This window comes from Salvelinus alpinus, chromosome 8, assembly GCF_045679555.1.
Source record: "Salvelinus alpinus chromosome 8, SLU_Salpinus.1, whole genome shotgun sequence".
Lineage (NCBI taxonomy): Eukaryota > Metazoa > Chordata > Actinopteri > Salmoniformes > Salmonidae > Salvelinus > Salvelinus alpinus.
In genome coordinates, this window is record NC_092093.1 from 64232698 (window position 1) to 64251703 (window position 19006).

Genomic DNA, 19006 nt, shown 5'->3' on the forward strand with positions numbered 1-19006 from the left:
GTTTGTAACTCTCATTGGGATAGTATTCCACACAAACGCAACACACATCGACCACAGATTTGAAGGGTGTAGTCTTTCTTCTTCTTGGTGGAGAATTTAGCTTGCTAGCTATGTCCTTTGCTAATTAGCTAGCTGGAAGGTAGGACCTGTTGTCTTTTTCTCCCTTGAGGCCAAGGGGAATGGTTTCCACTAGATAGCGCAGCCACAAATTCAAAATTGGCTATATCATAAAAATAATAATAATTTTTTTAAATTGGTCTTAATTTAAGGTTAGGATTAGGCATAATGTTATCATTGTGGTTAAGGTTAAGGTCAGCTTTAAATAGCATTTTAAGAAGATAAATTGTGGAAATGGGTGGGGTTTAGCCATAATTATGACTTTGTGGCTGTGTTAACTCTTCCCCTGTAAATATTCCCCAGGTCGTTGTTGTAAATGAGAATGTGTTATCAGTCAACTTACCTGGTAAAATAAGGGTAAAAAAAATGGAAACATTTACTAGCGAGGACAAGGGGGAATATTTTTGCTAGCAAAGGACATAGCCTGATGACAAATACTTTACTCAGTAAGGTCACTCCCATATAATTATATGGTCACTCCCACTAAGGCCAACTTTGAATGGATACACTTACCTTGATGAAAGACCCCAACCTAAGGAAATTAAAAGTGTCTTTATTTACATGTTCCTCAGTACACATACACAACAATATAACGAGCCATACCGTGGGGCGCTGGGCATAACGAGCCATACCGTGGGGTGCTGGACCCAGTCAGGTCTCTGATACAACAATATAACAAGCCATACCGTGGGGTGCTGGACCCAGTCAGGTCTCTGATACAACAATATAACAAGCCATACCGCGGGGTGCAAGACCCAGTCAGGTCTCTGATACAACAATATAACAAGCCATACCGTGGGGTGCAAGACCCAGTCAGGTCTCTGATACAACAATATATGGCTCGTTATATTGTTGTGTATGTGTACTGAGGAACATGTAAATAAAGACACTTTTAATTTCCTTAGGTTGGAGTCTTTCATCAAGGTAAGTGTATCCATTCAAATTTGGCCTTAGTGGGAGTGACCTTACTGAGTAAAGTATTTGTCATCAGGCTATGTCCTTTGCTAGCAAAAATATTCCCCCTTGTCCTCGCTAGTAAATGTTTCCATTTTTTTTACCCTTATTTTACCAGGTAAGTTGACTGATAACACATTCTCATTTACAACAACGACCTGGGAATATTTACAGGGGAAGAGTTAACACAGCCACAAAGTCATAATTATGGCTAAACCCCACCCATTTCCACAATTTAAGTCGCTCTGGATAAGAGCGTCTGCTAAATGACTTAAATGTAAATGTAAATGTAATATAACAAGCCATACCGTGGGGTGCTGGGCCCAGTCAGGTCTTTAATACAACAATATAACAAGCCATACCGTGGGGTGCTGGACCCAGTCAGGTCTCTGATACAACAATATAACAAGCCATACCGTGGGATGCTGGACCCAGTCAGGTCTCTGATACAACAATATAACAAGCCATACAGTGGGGTGCTGGACCCAGTCAGGTCTCTGATACAACAATATAACAAGCCATACCGTGGGGTGCTGGACCCAGTCAGGTCTCTGATACAACAATATAACAAGCCATACCGTGGTGTGCTGGGCCCAGTCAGGTCTCTGATACAACAATATAACAAGCCATACCGTGGGGTGCTGGACCCAGTCAGGTCTCTGATACAACAATGTAACAAGCCATACCGTGGGGTGCTGGGCCCAGTCAGGTCTTTAATACAACAATATAACAAGCCATACCGTGGGGTGCTGGACCCAGTCAGGTCTTTAATACAACAATATAACAAGCCATACCGTGGGGTGCTGGGCCCAGTCAGGCCATCAACCTATCTAAACACCTCTCACACCCCAGTAACCTGTGGATCATGAGAGAACCTTCATAAATCAGCAGAACATTTATAACCTATTTATTGACACTTTATACATTATCCTGTAGTACTTTGTTTGAAGTGAGACACCTTCGGTCATCCATAACTAGGGCTGTTGTGGTGGCCGTATTACCGCCACACCAGGCGGTCACGAGTCATGAAGGCAGTTCATTTCCATGTGACCGTTCAGTCACGTAATTAGGCTTCTCCAAGCTCTGATGCTGCTGCTGGTCATTAGTAGCCTACCAAACTTGCTAACTGCCTGGTACTCAGCACTCTATTGTCCCTCTAATCACTCTGACATCAATGCAAATGTGATTGAACATCTGATCAAGCACTTCATGAGAGCCCATGAGCTGATGTTGCGCAACATTTCTATAGGCTATGCAACAGCGCGAGTAAACAGAGTGATGGCCTCTACTAAAAATAGGAGGATCCCATCATATAGGCCTACAATATTTATTTCTCAACTTTCCTAATATTAAGCACATTGTTTATATTTACAACAGGAGTATAGCCTACCTGGCTGGCATGCAAATTAACCACGGGAAAAGCTTCCTCCATTTGCTATTTAAGTGCATAGATGACATGTGTTTTTTTCCCACTGCCCCTATTTTGATACAGGTGCATGATAATGGTCCATATTAAATCAAAACAAATTTCACACATATATTATTCAGTATATGTAAAGAGAAGATTCAATCAAAAATAGTCTGATGGGTGACAATATTAGCCTATCACTTGTGAATTATATATTATCAGCTGTGAATGATGCCCAGCATAAGAATTCCTTTTTTTGGCAACTTTTTCTAATCATAGTTGCACGCCTCATTGTAGGCCTAGCCCATAGGCCTATATGTTTTGATAAGGTTTGTATCACAACTAAAGTGGCCAAATAACTTCTCAAAATTAAGCACCTAACTGGCATACATAAGCAGCGCCTACATTTCAAGGTTGGGGAAGACAATTTTCACCATACAAATGCACCTTTATAATAAAAATATTACATGCATAATTGCATTTGCGATCACTTTGGAATATTTATTTCTCGCACAGAATAGAATAGGTTGACTTTTGTACTATGGGGGATAGTAGATTGACATAGGCTAGTGCTTTTGCTGTTCGTTACGCCTACTCATCATGTTGGCTGACGAAAAGTAAATGTGAACAGTTCTTCCAATATCTTCAATATGCACCTCGGAATTGGATAAGGTCAAGCGCAGTTGCGTCCCCAATGTCTGTCTTCACTTGTAGCCTGTGAGAAACACCCGATCACTGATGGAGAGCCATGTGAGTGAGAGGTACTTCGGAGCGCATGGAGAAGAGCACAATGGCCACTGGCCGCAAAAGGCATGTTTTTTAAGGGTGCATTATGGCCACACAAAGGGGATGCCGCCGTGAAATTCTAGACATTATCAAGTGCTTGTCAAATTGTGAATGAGTGAAGGATATAGTGTGTACAGCCTGCACAAAAAAACATGTCTTTCAAGCAACTTTTTTCAAATCATCATTAGAGTCGCATCATGCAGCCTAACATCAAAACGTATAGTCCAACATTTGTAGAACAACTAAAGTTATATTAACAACTCTAAATTAAGCATATAGGAGTACCTATTTCTTTGTTAACCGACCAACACAGAATAGCTGCATGTTCGCACTCCAAATCGTTTGGAGAAAATATCCTTTCTATTTTATTCAGCTTTGTTCAATTCTATTATTCATAATATAAAATAATGCCCTGGAATTCTAAGCACATCTTGTCTGCTAAATGAACTAGTGTAGCCCACAGCCATATGGCATAGCAAGATCAGGACCTAACATAAGGACAACTCAGAGTATGCTATTCTTTATGTTAATTAATGGTCAATTACCATGAGACCGACAGTTATTTGCTTGACAATCACCGGCTGATGGAATTTTGTGACCGCCACATTCCTATTCATAACACATCTATAAAGACTCTACATTGCATGACGCTGTACTTACTTTAAAGTCAGACCGCTTTGATAATTTATAACACATTCATAAATGCCTTATATCATTTGACGCTGTACTTATTATAAATTCAGACCTTCTTTCATTCATAACACATACATAAAGGCTAAATGTATTAACACCTAGGGAATTATCACTAACAGCTAAAACAAATAAACATTAAAGACAAGTTTAAACCATACATTTCTTCTTATTTTTACATTTTTAAAACAATGCAAATACATTGTTTAAAAAAGTCCAGCAATGCAATTACTAAACATTACACAGGGCAGTGAATAGTGTATCTTGTTCCTGAGCTGGCGGACAAATGGTTCTTGCCTCTGCTGGAGGTACTGCATGTTGGTTCCAACCTAACAACAAAGAAAGTTAGATGGTCTGTTAGGAAATGCATTTGTCACACCATCTGGGTAAGGGCATTTTTGTTAGGAAATGCATTTGTCTCACCATCATCTGGGTAAAGGTAGCAGGTCTGTTAGGAAATGCATTTGTCTCACCATCTGGGTAAAGGTAGCAGGTCTGTTAGGAAATGCATTTGTCTCACCATCATCTGGGTAAAGGTAGCAGGTCTGTTAGGAAATGCATTTGTCTCACCATCATCTGGGTAAAGGTAGCAGGTCTGTTAGGAAATGCATTTGTCTCACCATCTGGGTAAAGGTAGCAGGTCTGTTAGGAAATGCATTTGTCTCACCATCATCTGGGTAAAGGTAGCAGGTCTGTTAGGAAATGCATTTGTCTCACCATCTGGGTAAAGGTAGCAGGTCTGTTAGGAAATGCATTTGTCTCACCATCATCTGGGTAAAGGTAGCAGGTCTGTTAGGAAATGCATTTGTCTCACCATCTGGGTAAGGGCATTTCTGTGATGCACAATAAATACTCTAAATGAGGAGATGGGAAACTTAATTTGATTCGTATTATTATATTCCTCTTTAATTTACAAATCTAATGACTTGACTATGAGACGTGGCTGTATCTAGGGAGATTTGTATTTAGCTGAGCCTGCTAGCGAGCTAAATGTTGTATTGGTATAGCTAACTAGCTAGCTTATGCTGCTAACATCAGCTAGAAATTGCTATTTAGGCACAAATTATTTGAAATAACGATTGAGGTAGCTATGGTAGCGATCTATTTATCAAATATAACATTTGATTTGATTTATGTAATCTAACTCAACACTTAACTACAACAAACTAATTTAAATTACAATAAATAAAGTTGTTGTTTTTCGCTGTCCAGTGGCAGCACAAGTGGGCATTTGAGTTGCAAACTGCATCACGTGAGCTTACTGCTCTACAGAAACACCACATGAATGAAAAGGTATCTACTCTCAAAAGTTTCTTAGATTTTTTCCCAGACCTCAAAAGTTATCCCCTGATGTGTTTTATGCATTGCTGTGAACACAGAAAATCCAATTGAGTTGTTTTTCTATTAAAAACGTGTGAAAAAAACTGGTGGGAAACGAGAAACAAAATGGGTGGAAATCCGAAACTTGGAAAAATTAAATAGAGAAAACAGAATTTGGGGAGAAAAAAACAAATTGTCTAAAAATAAAAATAGATTTTAAAAGGCCCATGACTGCACTTTAGAGCGTGTGTCATCACACAGCACAGCATTTTGGGTAAAGTTGAGGTCAGGTCCAAAATTGTCTATGCACTCAAGAGGGAAAGAGGTTGGGCCATCCTAGAAATGTTTTCGAATAATATAATCTAAAATAATATATGCCATTTAGCAGACGCTTTCATGCAAAGCGACTTACAGCCATGCGTGCATACATTTATACGTATGGGTGGTCCACTATCCTGGTGTTGCAATGCTCTACCTAGATGCATGACAAGGTTATAAATGCTTTGTGAAGCCTCAATTAAATATGCTTTATAAAGACTTTATTAAACAGTGCTTATGCCACCCTTTTATTAAGCTCAAGTTTATGTCATATTTTACATAGTGGGTTATGTCACATTTGACATTGGTGGTTATGTCACACAGTTATGCCACATTTATAAACCCTTTATAGAGCATGACATAAGCTTATAGATGTTTCGGACACATTTACGTAGTGTTTATGAAGGCTTTATGAAGCTTTTATAAGCTGCACGTCATTTAAAGCGGGACCATATTGGTGAAAGCACTATCAAAAACATATATGCCCCAGGTGTTTCTGGAAAACATAGATGATAATAATACAGATGTGATGTCTGCTTGGGAGAGCAGTGATACATCATTGGGACAGCTAATGTAATTGCATCCGTACAGTGTAACACACATGCTGTGAACTGGACCTTTAAACAGATCATCTCTCTCTCTCTCTCTCTCTCTCTCTCTCTCTCTCTCTCTCTCTCTCTCTCTCTCTCTCTCTCTCTCTCTCTCTCTCTCTCTCTCTCTCTCTCTCTCTCTCTCTCTCTCTCTCTCTCTCTCTCACACACACACACACACACACACACACACACACACACACACACACACACACACACACACACACACTTCACACCCAGGTGAAGGGCTTAATGAATCACCTGTCAGGGTAACCTGCTAATTAGTGATTTTCAGTATAAAGATGCACATATACAGAGAATAACAATACACTTTCACTCTCCACACACACACAGTGTTCTGCCCCCTGTGTTCCTATTTCTTTGATGGTTAAAAGCACGTTGTGCCCAATGGTCGTTTGGGTTCAACACCCAAAGAGCTATTAAATATTAACTTATACATGAACTGGAAAACTAAGCAAATAAATAATGTACATGCCCAATGCACATCAACAGTAAACATGGGAAGTAGTTTACAACATTATACAACATGCTAACCTAGAGGGTACAGGCACATCCCTCCAGCACAAATATTTAAGGCTCATTTGGAGAAAGTAGACCTGCTCTCTGAACCTGACAACTCAACAGGGCATCAAGTCAACTGGAGGTGCAGTAATGACAAATAGTACTGTATATAAAGTCTACCATACACACACACACACACACACACACACACACACACACACACACACACACACACACACACACACACACACACACACACACACACACACACACACACACACACAGACACACACACACAGACAGACACGAACGGTGTCCCGAGCACCCTGACTAGCTGGTCCGACACACACACACACACACACACACACTCACCAGCAGGACACTGATGGGAAATCGCAGTGCGCGGTACTGGCAGAATAACGTTAACACCAGAAGGTTGTTGAGGAAACCAAATATATCTACACACACACACGCACACAGGGCGTCTTACCTGTCAATGCTGATAGCACACAGGTTGAGAATGCTGGCGGTACACATCATGACATCCAAGGTGACAAAGATGTTACAGTACATCCTGCTGAAGAGCCACGCCCCTCCGACCACCTGGACAGGTAACGCAGGGTCACATGACACACACATTCACACAGCTTCATCAGTATCATCATGATCACCATCATTATCCATATCAATCATCATTATTCATAATCAACAACACACATCAAATAAATTATTCTCTCTCTCTCTTTTGCTCCCTCTCTCTTTTGCTCCCTCCCTCTCTCCCTCTCTCTTTCTCTGTCCAATTATGCCACCCACGTTCAAACCCTTGAAAGTACAATTACACACTCCCAGTTCCAGCCTGCCTCACCCAGATAGATAGTGCTGCTCAGACAGGCCTTCCCTTAGGTGCTATAATACATGATAACAACTGTCTGACAGAGATAAATGTGTTCTGAGCTGCAGCGCCTGACATATTCCCCCCACCCCCTCATCCACATGCACCCTTTCTATCCTCTAATGCAGGTATTCCCAAACTGGGGTACGCGAACCCCCAGGGGTACGCGCAATTCCGTCAGGGGTACGCCAAATAAAAATGTGATTCAAGTTTTTTTTTTTTTATAAAAAATAGACTACCGGTCAGAAGTTTTAGAACACCTACTCATTCAAGGGTTTTTCTTTATTTTTACTATTTTCTACATTGTAGAATAATAGTGAGCTGTTCTTGCCATAATATGAGCTGTTCTTGCCATAATATGGACTTGGTCTTTTACCAAATAGGGCAGTCATCTGTATACCACCCCTACCTTGTCACAACACAACTGATTGGCTCAAACGCATTAAGAAGTAAAGAAATTCCACAAATTAACTTTTAACAAGGCACACCTGTTAATTGAAATGCATTCCAGGTGACTATGAAGCTGGTTGAGAGAATTCCAAGCGGGTGCAAATCTGTCAAGGCAAAGGGTGGCTATTTGAAGAATCTCAAATATAAAATATATTATGATTTGTTTAAGAGTTCTTTCGTTTCTACATGATTCCATATGTGTTATTTCATTGTTTTGATGTCTTCACTATTATTCTACAATGTAGAAAATAGTAAAAATAAACAAAAACCCTTCAATGAGTAGGTGTTCTAAAACTTTTGACCGGTAGTGTATATATATATATTATTATTATTTTTCTTCACATTTTCAAACAATCCATTTATATTTTCCAACGGGGCTATACATTTGGGTGAGTTTTTTTTATCGCCTGAGTAGCCTCGTTTCACTGCCAAAAACAAAATTAAACCATCTAGTGTTCAGCAAAATAACAACACAATGTCAAAAACAGGTAGCCTAGTCAAATAATGAATATCCAATCACATTAACCGTTACTCTCTCGCGGGAATTCCACTAACCAAACGTAGCTGCTGCTCATTCCGTTTGCTCAAAAATGTATAAATGGTTAAAAAAAGTAAGGCCCGGGTCCATAGAAACACATACCAGCTCTACAGGTAGTACTGCTACTACCAGCAGTTCTACACCTGCACCTGTCGACGACACAAGTTGGTCTGCTTCCATGAGCACATCCAATGCTAGCATCAGTAATTTTACATTTGTGGTTAGCCCAGCTAGCATGGACACTGACAGTTGTGAATCAGTTGCAGCCCTTCGGCTACCCAGGAAAGCACCGAACAACAAACAGGGACGTTGGACCATCGAAGAGGCACAAATATGATGAGAACTACACTGGTTTGGAGTTCACTTATATTGGGAGCAGTGCCTTTCCTCAGCCACAGTGTGTTATATGTCCAAAAGTAGTATCTCACAACTCGATGAAACCTTCACTCCTGCGGAGACATTTAGAAACAAAACATTCCAATTTGAAAAATAAGCCATGGGAGTTTTTTGAGCGAGAATTAAGACGAATTACGAGTAGTAAGACATGTATAAAAGCAACAGATACCATTAATAAGAAGGGGCTAGAAGCGTCTTATATGGTGAGCTACCGAGTGGCTAGGACAGGCAAGCCCCACACTATTGTGGTGGACTTAATTCTTCCTGCTGTCGAAAATTGTGAATAACTCACCACAGGTTAATGAGAAGGGTGTGCTTGAAAGGATGCACATAACTCTGCAATGTTGGGTTGTATTGGAGAGAGTCTCAGTCTTAAATCATTTTCCATACACAGTCTGTGCCTGTATTTAGTTTTCATGCTAGTGAGGGCCCGAGAATCCACTCTCACATACGTACGTGGTTGCAAAGGGCATCAGTGTCTTAACAGTGCGATTTTCCAAGGCAGGATACTCTGAGCACAGCCCAATCCAGAAATCTGGCAGTGGCTTCTGATTAAATTACATTTTCACAGAACCGCTTATTGCAATCTCAATGAGGCTCTCTTGGTCAGTTATCGGTAAGTGGAATGGAGGCAGGGCATGAAAGGGATAACGAATCCAGTTGTTTGTGTCATCCGTTTCGGGAAAGTACCTGCGTAATTGCACACCCAACTCACCCAACTCACTTCTGGACATTGTCCGTTAGCTTGATGGAAAGACCTGTGTGTTGTCCTTGTTGATGCAGACAGAGAAGAGCTCCAACTTCTTAATCATAGCCTCAATTTTGTCCCGCACATTGAATATAGTTGCGGAGAGTCCCTGTAATCCTAGATTCAGGTCATTCAGGCGAGAGAAAAAACATCACCCAGATAGGCCAGTCGTGTGAGAAACTCGTCATCAAGCAGTAAGTTAGCTACTGAGGTAATTATGATTCAGGACTCTCTATAGACCAGGCTTGTGTCTGCTTCTCACTATGACACTGTTGATTGTCATGGAACCCAAACAGCTGTCACTGTGCCCTATTTTCACTTAACTCTCTTAAATAATGTAATTTTCTCAACTCCACATGGTTGAGGTTATAGAGAAATCTGACCCTGGTTCAGGCCTTAGGTGCGACATTGTGAGTTGAGTTTGCAATAGCACCCTGTGCCTCTCGCCCGACCCTGAATGGAATCATGACCAACGATCATCCCTCACATCCTCCCTCTTGACCAATTCAAAATAATCACATCAACACTTTAACTTCCTCCAGTCCCCCAAGCCAAGAATTATATCTAATGGACGAAACAACCCCCACTGACTATACCTCTCTAAATTCATTTCAGTAACACTCCTCACAGGGGACAATTATGTGGAGCATATAGAAGATAAAAAATTCTTAGAAGCAATAGGCATCAATATCTTCCAGCCACTCACAGTCACTGAATGTATCACCACACCCCTCACACCCTATAAGGGAGAAAATCTAAGTAATAACATGACCATCTCCCTTCACTATCCTTACTCCATCTCCCTGCCCTATCCTTCCTCCATCTCCCTGTCCTATCCTTCCTCCATCTCCCTGCCCTATCCTTCCTCCATCTCCCTGTCCTATCCTTCCTCCATCTCCCTGCCCTATCCTTCCTCCATCTCCCTGCCCTATCCTTCCTCCATCTCCCTGCCCTATCCTTCCTCCATGTCCCTGCCCTATCCTTCCTCCATCTCCCTGCCCTATCCTTCCTCCATCTCCCTGCCCTATCCTTCCTCCATCTCCCTGCCCTATCCTTCCTCCATCTCCCTGTCCTATCCTTCCTCCATCTCCCTGTCCTATCCTTCCTCCATCTCCCTGTCCTATCCTTCCTCCATCTCCCTGTCCTATCCTTACTCCATCTCCCTGTCCTATCCTTCCTCCATGTCCCTGCCCTATCCTTCCTCCATGTCCCTGCCCTATCCTTCCTCCATCTCCCTGTCCTATCCTTCCTCCATGTCCCTGCCCTATCCTTCCTCCATGTCCCTGCCCTATCCTTCCTCCATGTCCCTGCCCTATCCTTCCTCCATCTCCCTGCCCTATCCTTCCTCCATGTCCCTGCCCTATCCTTCCTCCGTCTCCCTGCCCTATCCTTCCTCCATCTCCCTGCCCTATCCTTACTCCATCTCCCTGTCCTATCCTTCCTCCATCTCCCTGCCCTATCCTTACTCCATCTCCCTGCCCTATCCTTCCTCCGTCTCCCTGCCCTATCCTTCCTCCATCTCCCTGCCCTATCCTTACTCCATCTCCCTGTCCTATCCTTACTCCATCTCTCACATGTACAGAGCATTCGGAAAGTATTCAGACCCCTTCCCTTATTCCACATTTTGTTACGTTACAGCTTTATTCTAAAATGGACTAAATTATGTTTTCCCCTCATCAATCTACACACAATACCACATAATGACAAAGCGAAAATAGGTTTAAAAAAAATTAAAGAAATACCTAATTTACATTTAAATTGAGCTCAGGTATATCCTGTTTCCATTAATCATCCTTGATATGTTTCTACAACTTGATTGGAGTCCACCTGTGGTAAGATCAATTGATTGGACATGATTTGGAAAGATAAATATACGTCTATGTAAGGTTGACAGTATATGTCAGAGCAAATACCAAGCCGCGAGGTCAAAATAATTGTCTGTAGAGCTCCGAGACAGGATTGGGTCAAGAAAGAGTACCAAGAAAGTCTGCTGCATTGAAGGTCCTCAAGAACACAGTGACCTCTATCATTCTTAATGGGAAGAAGTTTGGAACCACCAAGACTCTTCCTGGAGCTGGCCACCCGGCCAAACTGAGCAATCGGGGGAGAAGGGCCTTGGTCAGGGAGGTAACTAAGAACCTGATGGTCACTCTGACAGAGCTCCAGAGTTCCAATGTGGAGATGGGAGAAACTTCCAGAAGGACAACCATCTCTGCAGCACTCTACCAATAAGGCCTTTATGGTAGAGTGGGCAGACAGAAGCCACTCCTCAGTAAAAGGCACATGACAGTCGCTTGGAGTTTGCCAAAGGGCACCTTAAGGACTCAGACCATGAGAAACAAGATTTTCTGGTCTGATGAAATCAATATTGAACTCTTTGGCCTGAATCCTAAGTGTCACATCTGGAGGAAACCTGACACCATCTCTACGGTGAAGCATGGTGGTGGCAGCATCATGCTGTGGGGATGCTTTTCAGAGGCAGGGACTAAGAGACTAGTCAGGATCGAGGGAAACATGAACGTAGCAAAGTACAGAGAGATCCTTAATGAAAACCTGCTACAGAGCACTCAGGACCTCAGACTGGGGCGAAGTTTCACCTTCCAACAGGACAACGACCCTAAGCATACAGCACACAGAGACCTGAGAATAGCTGTGCAGCGACGCTCCCCATCCAACCTGACCGAGAGGATCTGCAGAGAAGAATGTGAGAAACTCCCCAAATACAGGTGTGCCAAGCGTGTAGCGTCATACTCAAGAAGACTTGAGGCTGTAATCGCTACCAAAGGTGCTTCAACAAAGTACTGAGTAAAGGGTCTGAATACTTATGAAATGTGATATTTCAAACAAACAAAAAAAATTACAAATTTGCAAACATTTCGAAAAAAAACTGTTTTTGCTTTGTCATTATGGGGTATTGTGTAAAGATTGATGAGGGGGAAAAACGATTTAATCCATTTTAGAATAAGGCTGTAACGTAACAAAATGTGGAAAAAGTCAAGGAGTCTGAATACTTTCAGAATGCACTGTATTTTCATTGAACAGAATGAAAACTCAAAGTGAACACATCCCCTCCCCCTCCTCTCAATCCCAAAGCCATCCAGTGTCACAAACTGTCTCTCTTTCAGTAGTTTATATAACATGAGTAGGTCTGAGGAGTGTTTCTAACCCTGGGACCTGACCAAGAAAAACATCCCAGCCCTAGACATTCCCAACAGACAGATATTGTTATGCTGGCCAACTCCTATGGTCCTATGGCCATTGTCACGCCAATTACAATAGGAGTTGGCAAGACCACCACCATCCCTGGTCCGAACCGGCTTTACCTCCAAATACCCTCCCTCCCCAACCTATCCCTGGTCCCCCCACACAGGTCGACCCTCACCTCCAAATACCCTCCCTCCCCAAATTATCCCTGGTCCCCCCACACAGGTCGACCCTCACCTCCAAATACCCTCCCTCCCCAACTTATCCCTGGTCCCCCCACACAGGTCGACCCTCACCTCCAAATACCCTCCCTCCCCAACTTATCCCTGGTCCCCCCACACAGGTCGACCCTCAAGTCCTAATACCCTCCCTCCCCAACTTATCCCTGGTCCCCCCACACAGGTCGACCCTCAAGTCCTAATACCCTCCCTCCCCAACTTATCCCTGGTCCCCCCACCCAGTGGACCCTCACCTCCAGGTATACGGCCCAGGGCATGACAAGCGAGGCCACCAGCAGGTCAGCTACAGCCAGGCTCACCACTAGGTAGTTGGTGGTGGTCTGTAGGGACCTCTCCCGCACCACAGCCAGACACACCAGCACGTTGCCAAACACGATGGCCAGGATGAGCAGGGAGTACAGCATGGCATAGTAGTTACGCTCCGTATCCTCCTCCCAACCACCAGAGGAATTCCCATGGAGGCGGAGGTCTTCCGGAACCTGTTCCGAGTCATTCCAGAAGAAGCGTTCAGAGCCGCTAAACATCGCCATGGAAACGTCCCGGTGACATGAGAGAAGGGCTGGGTGAGAGACCTGCATGGGAGAGAGAGACATAGCTTGAGCTGATATCTATCACATGACATCTACTAAGACAAAGAACCTTCCATACTGTACATGTGATATTAGATGTAATCCTCATAGGGAAACCCTGGGTCAAATGGACATCTAATCTGATACATCCCCATGACCAAGATCAATATACAATATTGCACCCTTCCTATCCTCTGGGTTCCAGTGAGACACTCTACATCAAGCTCCCTCTTCCAGACATGACCATACTGTATGGTTCAGAGCTGTCTGCTCTCTGCATATCATCACTAAAGTGACCTTTATGTACAAGACAGACAGGACCAGCATCTGTGTCTGCAGTATGACGTACTGGATGTATGTGGGATGTATCTAATGATGGCATGTTTTAGCCTTAATACTAATAAGTGGACAAATAAAGTTGAGGACATGTTATTAGAATCTGATGATCTACTTTGCATTGACTAATTGGCACTTGGCCAAAGCAGTAAGTTAGCTACTGAGGTAATTATGATTCAAGACTCTCTATAGACCAGGCTTGTGTCTGCTTCTCACTATGACACTGTTGATTGTCATGGAACCCAAACAGCTGTCACTGTGCCCTATTTTCACTTAACTCTCTTAAATAATGTAATTTTCTCAACTCCACATGGTTGAGGTTATAGAGAAATCTGACCCTGGTTCAGGCCTTAGGTGCGACATTGTGAGTTGAGTTTGCAATAGCACCCTGTGCCTCTCGCCCGACCCTGAATGGAATCATGACCAACGATCATCCCTCACATCCTCCCTCTTGACCAATTCAAAATAATCACATCAACATCAGAGGTTTTACAGCTTAATGTCATAGATGTGAATCTGAGGAAGGCTGCTAGAGGTTAATGTTTTCTGCCGGAGCACAGTAACAGAGAGCACTGTAACAGAGAGCACTGCAACAGAGAGCACTGCAACAGAGAGCACTGCAACAGAGAGCACTGCAACAGAGAGCACTGTAACAGAGAGCACTGTAACAGAGAGCACTGCAACAGAGAGCACTGCAACAGAGAGCACTGCAACAGAGAGCACTGCAACAGAGAGCACTGCAACAGAGAGCACTGTAACAGAGAGCACTGTAACAGAGAGCACTGTAACATAGAGCACAGCAACAGAGAGCACTGTAACAGAGAGCACTGTAACAGAGAGCACTGCAACAGAGAGCACTGTAACAGAGAGCACTGTAACAGAGAGCACTGTAACAGAGAGCACTGTAACAGAGAGCACTGCAACAGAGAGCACTGCAACAGAGAGCACTGTAACAGAGAGCACTGTAACAGAGAGCACTGCAACAGAGGGCACTGCAACAGAGGGCACTGCAACAGAGGGCACTGAAACAGAGAGCACTACAGCAAAGAGCACTGCAACAGAGAGCACTGTAACAGAGAGCACTGCAAAAGAGAGCACTGCAACAGAGGGCACTGCAACAGAGGGCACTGAAACAGAGAGCACTACAGCAAAGAGCACTGCAACAGAGAGCACTGTAACAGAGAGCACTACAGCAAAGAGCACTGCAACAGAGAGCACTGCAACAGAGAGCACTACAGCAAAGAACACTGCAACAGAGAGCACTGCAACAGAGAGCACTACAGCAAAGAGCACTGCAACAGAGAGAACTGCAACAGAGAGCACTACAGAAAAGAGCACTGCAATAGAGAGCACTTCAACAGAGAGCACTGCAGCAGAGAGCACTGCAGCAGAGAGCACTGCAGCAGAGAGCACTGCAGCAGAGAGCACTGCAACAGAGAGCACTGCAACAGAGAGCACTGCAACAGAGAGCACTGAATTTAATAAAACATTTTATTTAACTAGGCAAGTCAGTTAAGAACTAATTCTTATTTACAATGACGGACTACCCTGGCCTAACCCGGACGACGCTGGGCCAATTGTGTGCCGCCCTATGGGACTCCCAATCACAGCCGGATGTGATGCAGCCTGGATTCAAACCAGGGACTGCAGTGATGCCTCTTGCACTGAGATGCAGTGCCTCAGACCGCTGCACCACTTGGGAGCCCATGGGGCACACTGCAACAGAGAACACTGCTGCAAAGAGCACTGAAACAGAGAGCACTGAAACAGAGAGCACTGTAACAGAGAGCACTGAAACAGAGAGCACTGTAACAGAGAGCACTGAAACAGAGAGCACTGTAACAGAGAGCACTGTAACAGAGAGCACTGTAACAGAGAGCACTGTAACAGAGAGCACTGAAACAGAGAGCACTGTAACAGAGGGCACTGTAACAGAGGGCACTGTAACAGAGAGCACTGTAACAGAGAGCACTGTAACAGAGAGCACTGTAACAGAGAGCACTGTAACAGAGAGCACTGTAACAGAGAGCACTGAAACAGAGAGCACTGTAACAGAGAGCACTGTAACAGAGAGCACCGTAACAGAGAGAACTACAGCAGTGTAACGGCTTTCTCCTTCCTCCTCTGATGAGGAGTAGTAGGAAGGATCGGAAGACCAAAATGCAGCGTGGTACGTATCCATAATGACTTTTAATGAGAATGAATACGACAAAATACAAACTAACAAAGTGAAACAAAATGAAAACCGAAACAGTCCCGTAACGTGAAACACACAAACACTAAACAGGAAATAACCACCCACGAAACCCAGGTGGAAAAAGGCTCCCTAAGTATGATTCTCAATCAGAGACAACTAACGACACCTGCCTCTGATTGAGAATCATACCAGGCCAAACGAAAAAACCAACATAGACAAACGAACATAGATTACCCACCCAACTCACGCCCTGACCACACTAAAACAAAGAAATAACAAAAGAACTAGGGTCAGAACGTGACAAGCAGACCCAAACTGTTGGCACAATTATCAATTTAATCTTACTGCAACAGTATTCACTCTTTAATATGAGAATTTTGCTGAGGATTTCCTAGTCATTCCCTCACAGTAAATAGCTGTGGATTATTGCTTGTATTAAATGGCTACAACGCTAAATTGAAACATGTTAATCTAATGCAGTCATGTCATTGATTATTGCCTTTGGCCTGTTACGGTAAACCCTCTCCATCAGAGAGCGCTAATAACTCCCTAGCTGCTGTTTTGAGTGGTCTGGGTCCTATCTCTCTCTATTTCTCACTCTCTCTAGCTCTCTCTCTCACTCTCTCTTTCTCTCTCTGGCTATGGTCCCTGTCATCATCCCTCCCTATCTCCATCCCTTCACCCACTTCTCTCCATCAATTCCCCCTACCCTTCTCCTATTCATGGCTGGACTCCAGGTATCAGCAACATGGTAATGCCTACACCTGTGCAGTCCAAATCCCCGCTCCATGCATAACGTACCTTTGTTATGCCATGGTTGACACTTGTACCTGGCCCTGTGGTAGGTAGATTATGCTAACCTACAAATACCTTCCAGCTACATTAATTTAACCTATCCAGACCTTTCAGATCAGCAGGAGGAGTGTACAAGGGCCACTCCTCTCACCTTCTCTTGTCTCCCCTCCTTTCCTCCCCTCCTTTCACATTCCCTCTTCTCCTCCTGCTTCATTGTCCCACAGAGCTCCCACTACTCCCCACAATACTAACCTGGTTGTCCCAGACTCCCTCCTGTGTCTCCTCCTCTCTACAGCTGTAATCTACACCTTTTTCTCCCTGAGTATTCACTCCAAAGGCAAAGGGTGGCTACTTTGAAGAATTTAAAATATAAAATGTACTTTGATTTATTGAACATGTTTTTAGTTGCTAGATGATTCCATTTGTGTTATTTCATAGTTTTGATGTCTTCACTATTATTCTACAATGTAGAAAATAGTAAAAATAAAGAAAAACCCTTGAATGAGTAGATCTGTCCAAACTTGTGACTGGTACTGTAAGTATTCACACCCCTGAGACAATATTTCGTAGAAGCACCTTTGGTGGCGATTACAACTGTGAGCCTTTTTGGGTAAGTCTCTAAGAGCTTTGCACACCTTGATTGTACAATATTTGCTAATTATATATTTTTTCTTTCTTCAAGTTCCATCAAGTTGATTGTTGATCATTGCTAGACAATCATTTTCAAGTCTTGCCATAGATTTTCAAGCTGATTTAAGTCAAAACTGTAACTAGGCCACTCAGGAACATTCCATGTCATCTTGGAAAGCAACTCCAGTGTACATTTGGCCTTGTGTTTTAGTTTATTGTCCTGCTGAAAGGTGAATTTGTCTCCAAGTGTCTGTTGGAAAGAAAATGAACCAGGTTTTCCTCTAGCATTTTGCCTGTGCTTATAGCTGTGTTCCGTTTCTTTTAATCCTGAAAAACTCCCTAGTCCTTGCCGATGACAAGCATATCCATAACATGATGCAGCCACCACCATGCTTGAAAATATGAACAGAGGTACGAAGTGATGTGTTGTGTTGGATTTGCCTCAAACATAAAGCTATGTATTCAGGACCAAAAGTGCATTTCTTTACCACATTTTTTGCAGTATTTCTTAAGTCCCTTGTTGCAAACAGGATGCATGTTTTGGAATATTTTTATTCTATACAGGCTTCCTTCTTTTCAATATGTAATTTAGGTTAGTATTGTGGAGTAACTACAATGCTGTTGATCTATCCTCATTTTTGTCATATAACAACCATTAAACTCTGTAACTGTTTTAAAATCCCCATTAGCCTCATGATGAAATCCTTGAGGGGTTTCCTTCCTCTCCGGCTACTAGTTAGGAAGGACGCCTGTAACATTGTAGTAACTGGGTGCATTGATACACCACCCAAAGCCTAATTAATAACTTCACCATGCTCCAAGAGATACTCAGCGTCTGTTGCTTGTTTTTTTACACATCTACCAATCGGTGCCGTTCTTTGCAAGACATTGAAAAACCTCCCTGGTGTTTGTGGTTGAATCTGTGTTTGAAATTCAGTACTCAATTGAGGGACCTTACAGATAACTGTATGTGTGGGGTACAGAGATGGGGTAGTTATTAAAAAATAATGTTAACCACTGTTATTGAACACGGAATGAGTCCATGCAATTCATTGTGATTTGTTCAGCAAATTTTTACTCCTGAACTTATTTAGGCTTGCCATAACAAAGAGGCTGAATACTTATTGACTCAAGAACTTTCTGTTTTTATTTTTCTATTAATTTCAAAAAGATTCTACAAACAAAATTCCACTTTGACATTATGGGGTATTGTGTGTAGATCAGTGAGAAACAATCTCATTGAATCAATTTTAATAACACAACAAAATGTGGAAAAGTAAAGGCGTGTGAATACTTTCCGAAGGCAC

General features: G+C 42.9%; 1 protein-coding gene across 1 annotated transcript in view; it reads right to left on the reverse strand.

The window, feature by feature from the left end:
* The window catches only part of LOC139583472 (D(3) dopamine receptor-like), a 41637-nt gene that overhangs the window by 20451 nt on the left and 2180 nt on the right, over positions 1–19006 (reverse strand). The window contains exons 2-3 of the mRNA XM_071414599.1: positions 13406–13744; positions 7196–7308 (exon numbers count right to left, since the gene is read on the reverse strand). Coding sequence (XP_071270700.1) covers positions 7196–7308; positions 13406–13702 — 410 coding nt within the window. The 5' untranslated portion in view covers positions 13703–13744. The remainder of the gene's footprint in view (positions 1–7195; positions 7309–13405; positions 13745–19006) is intronic.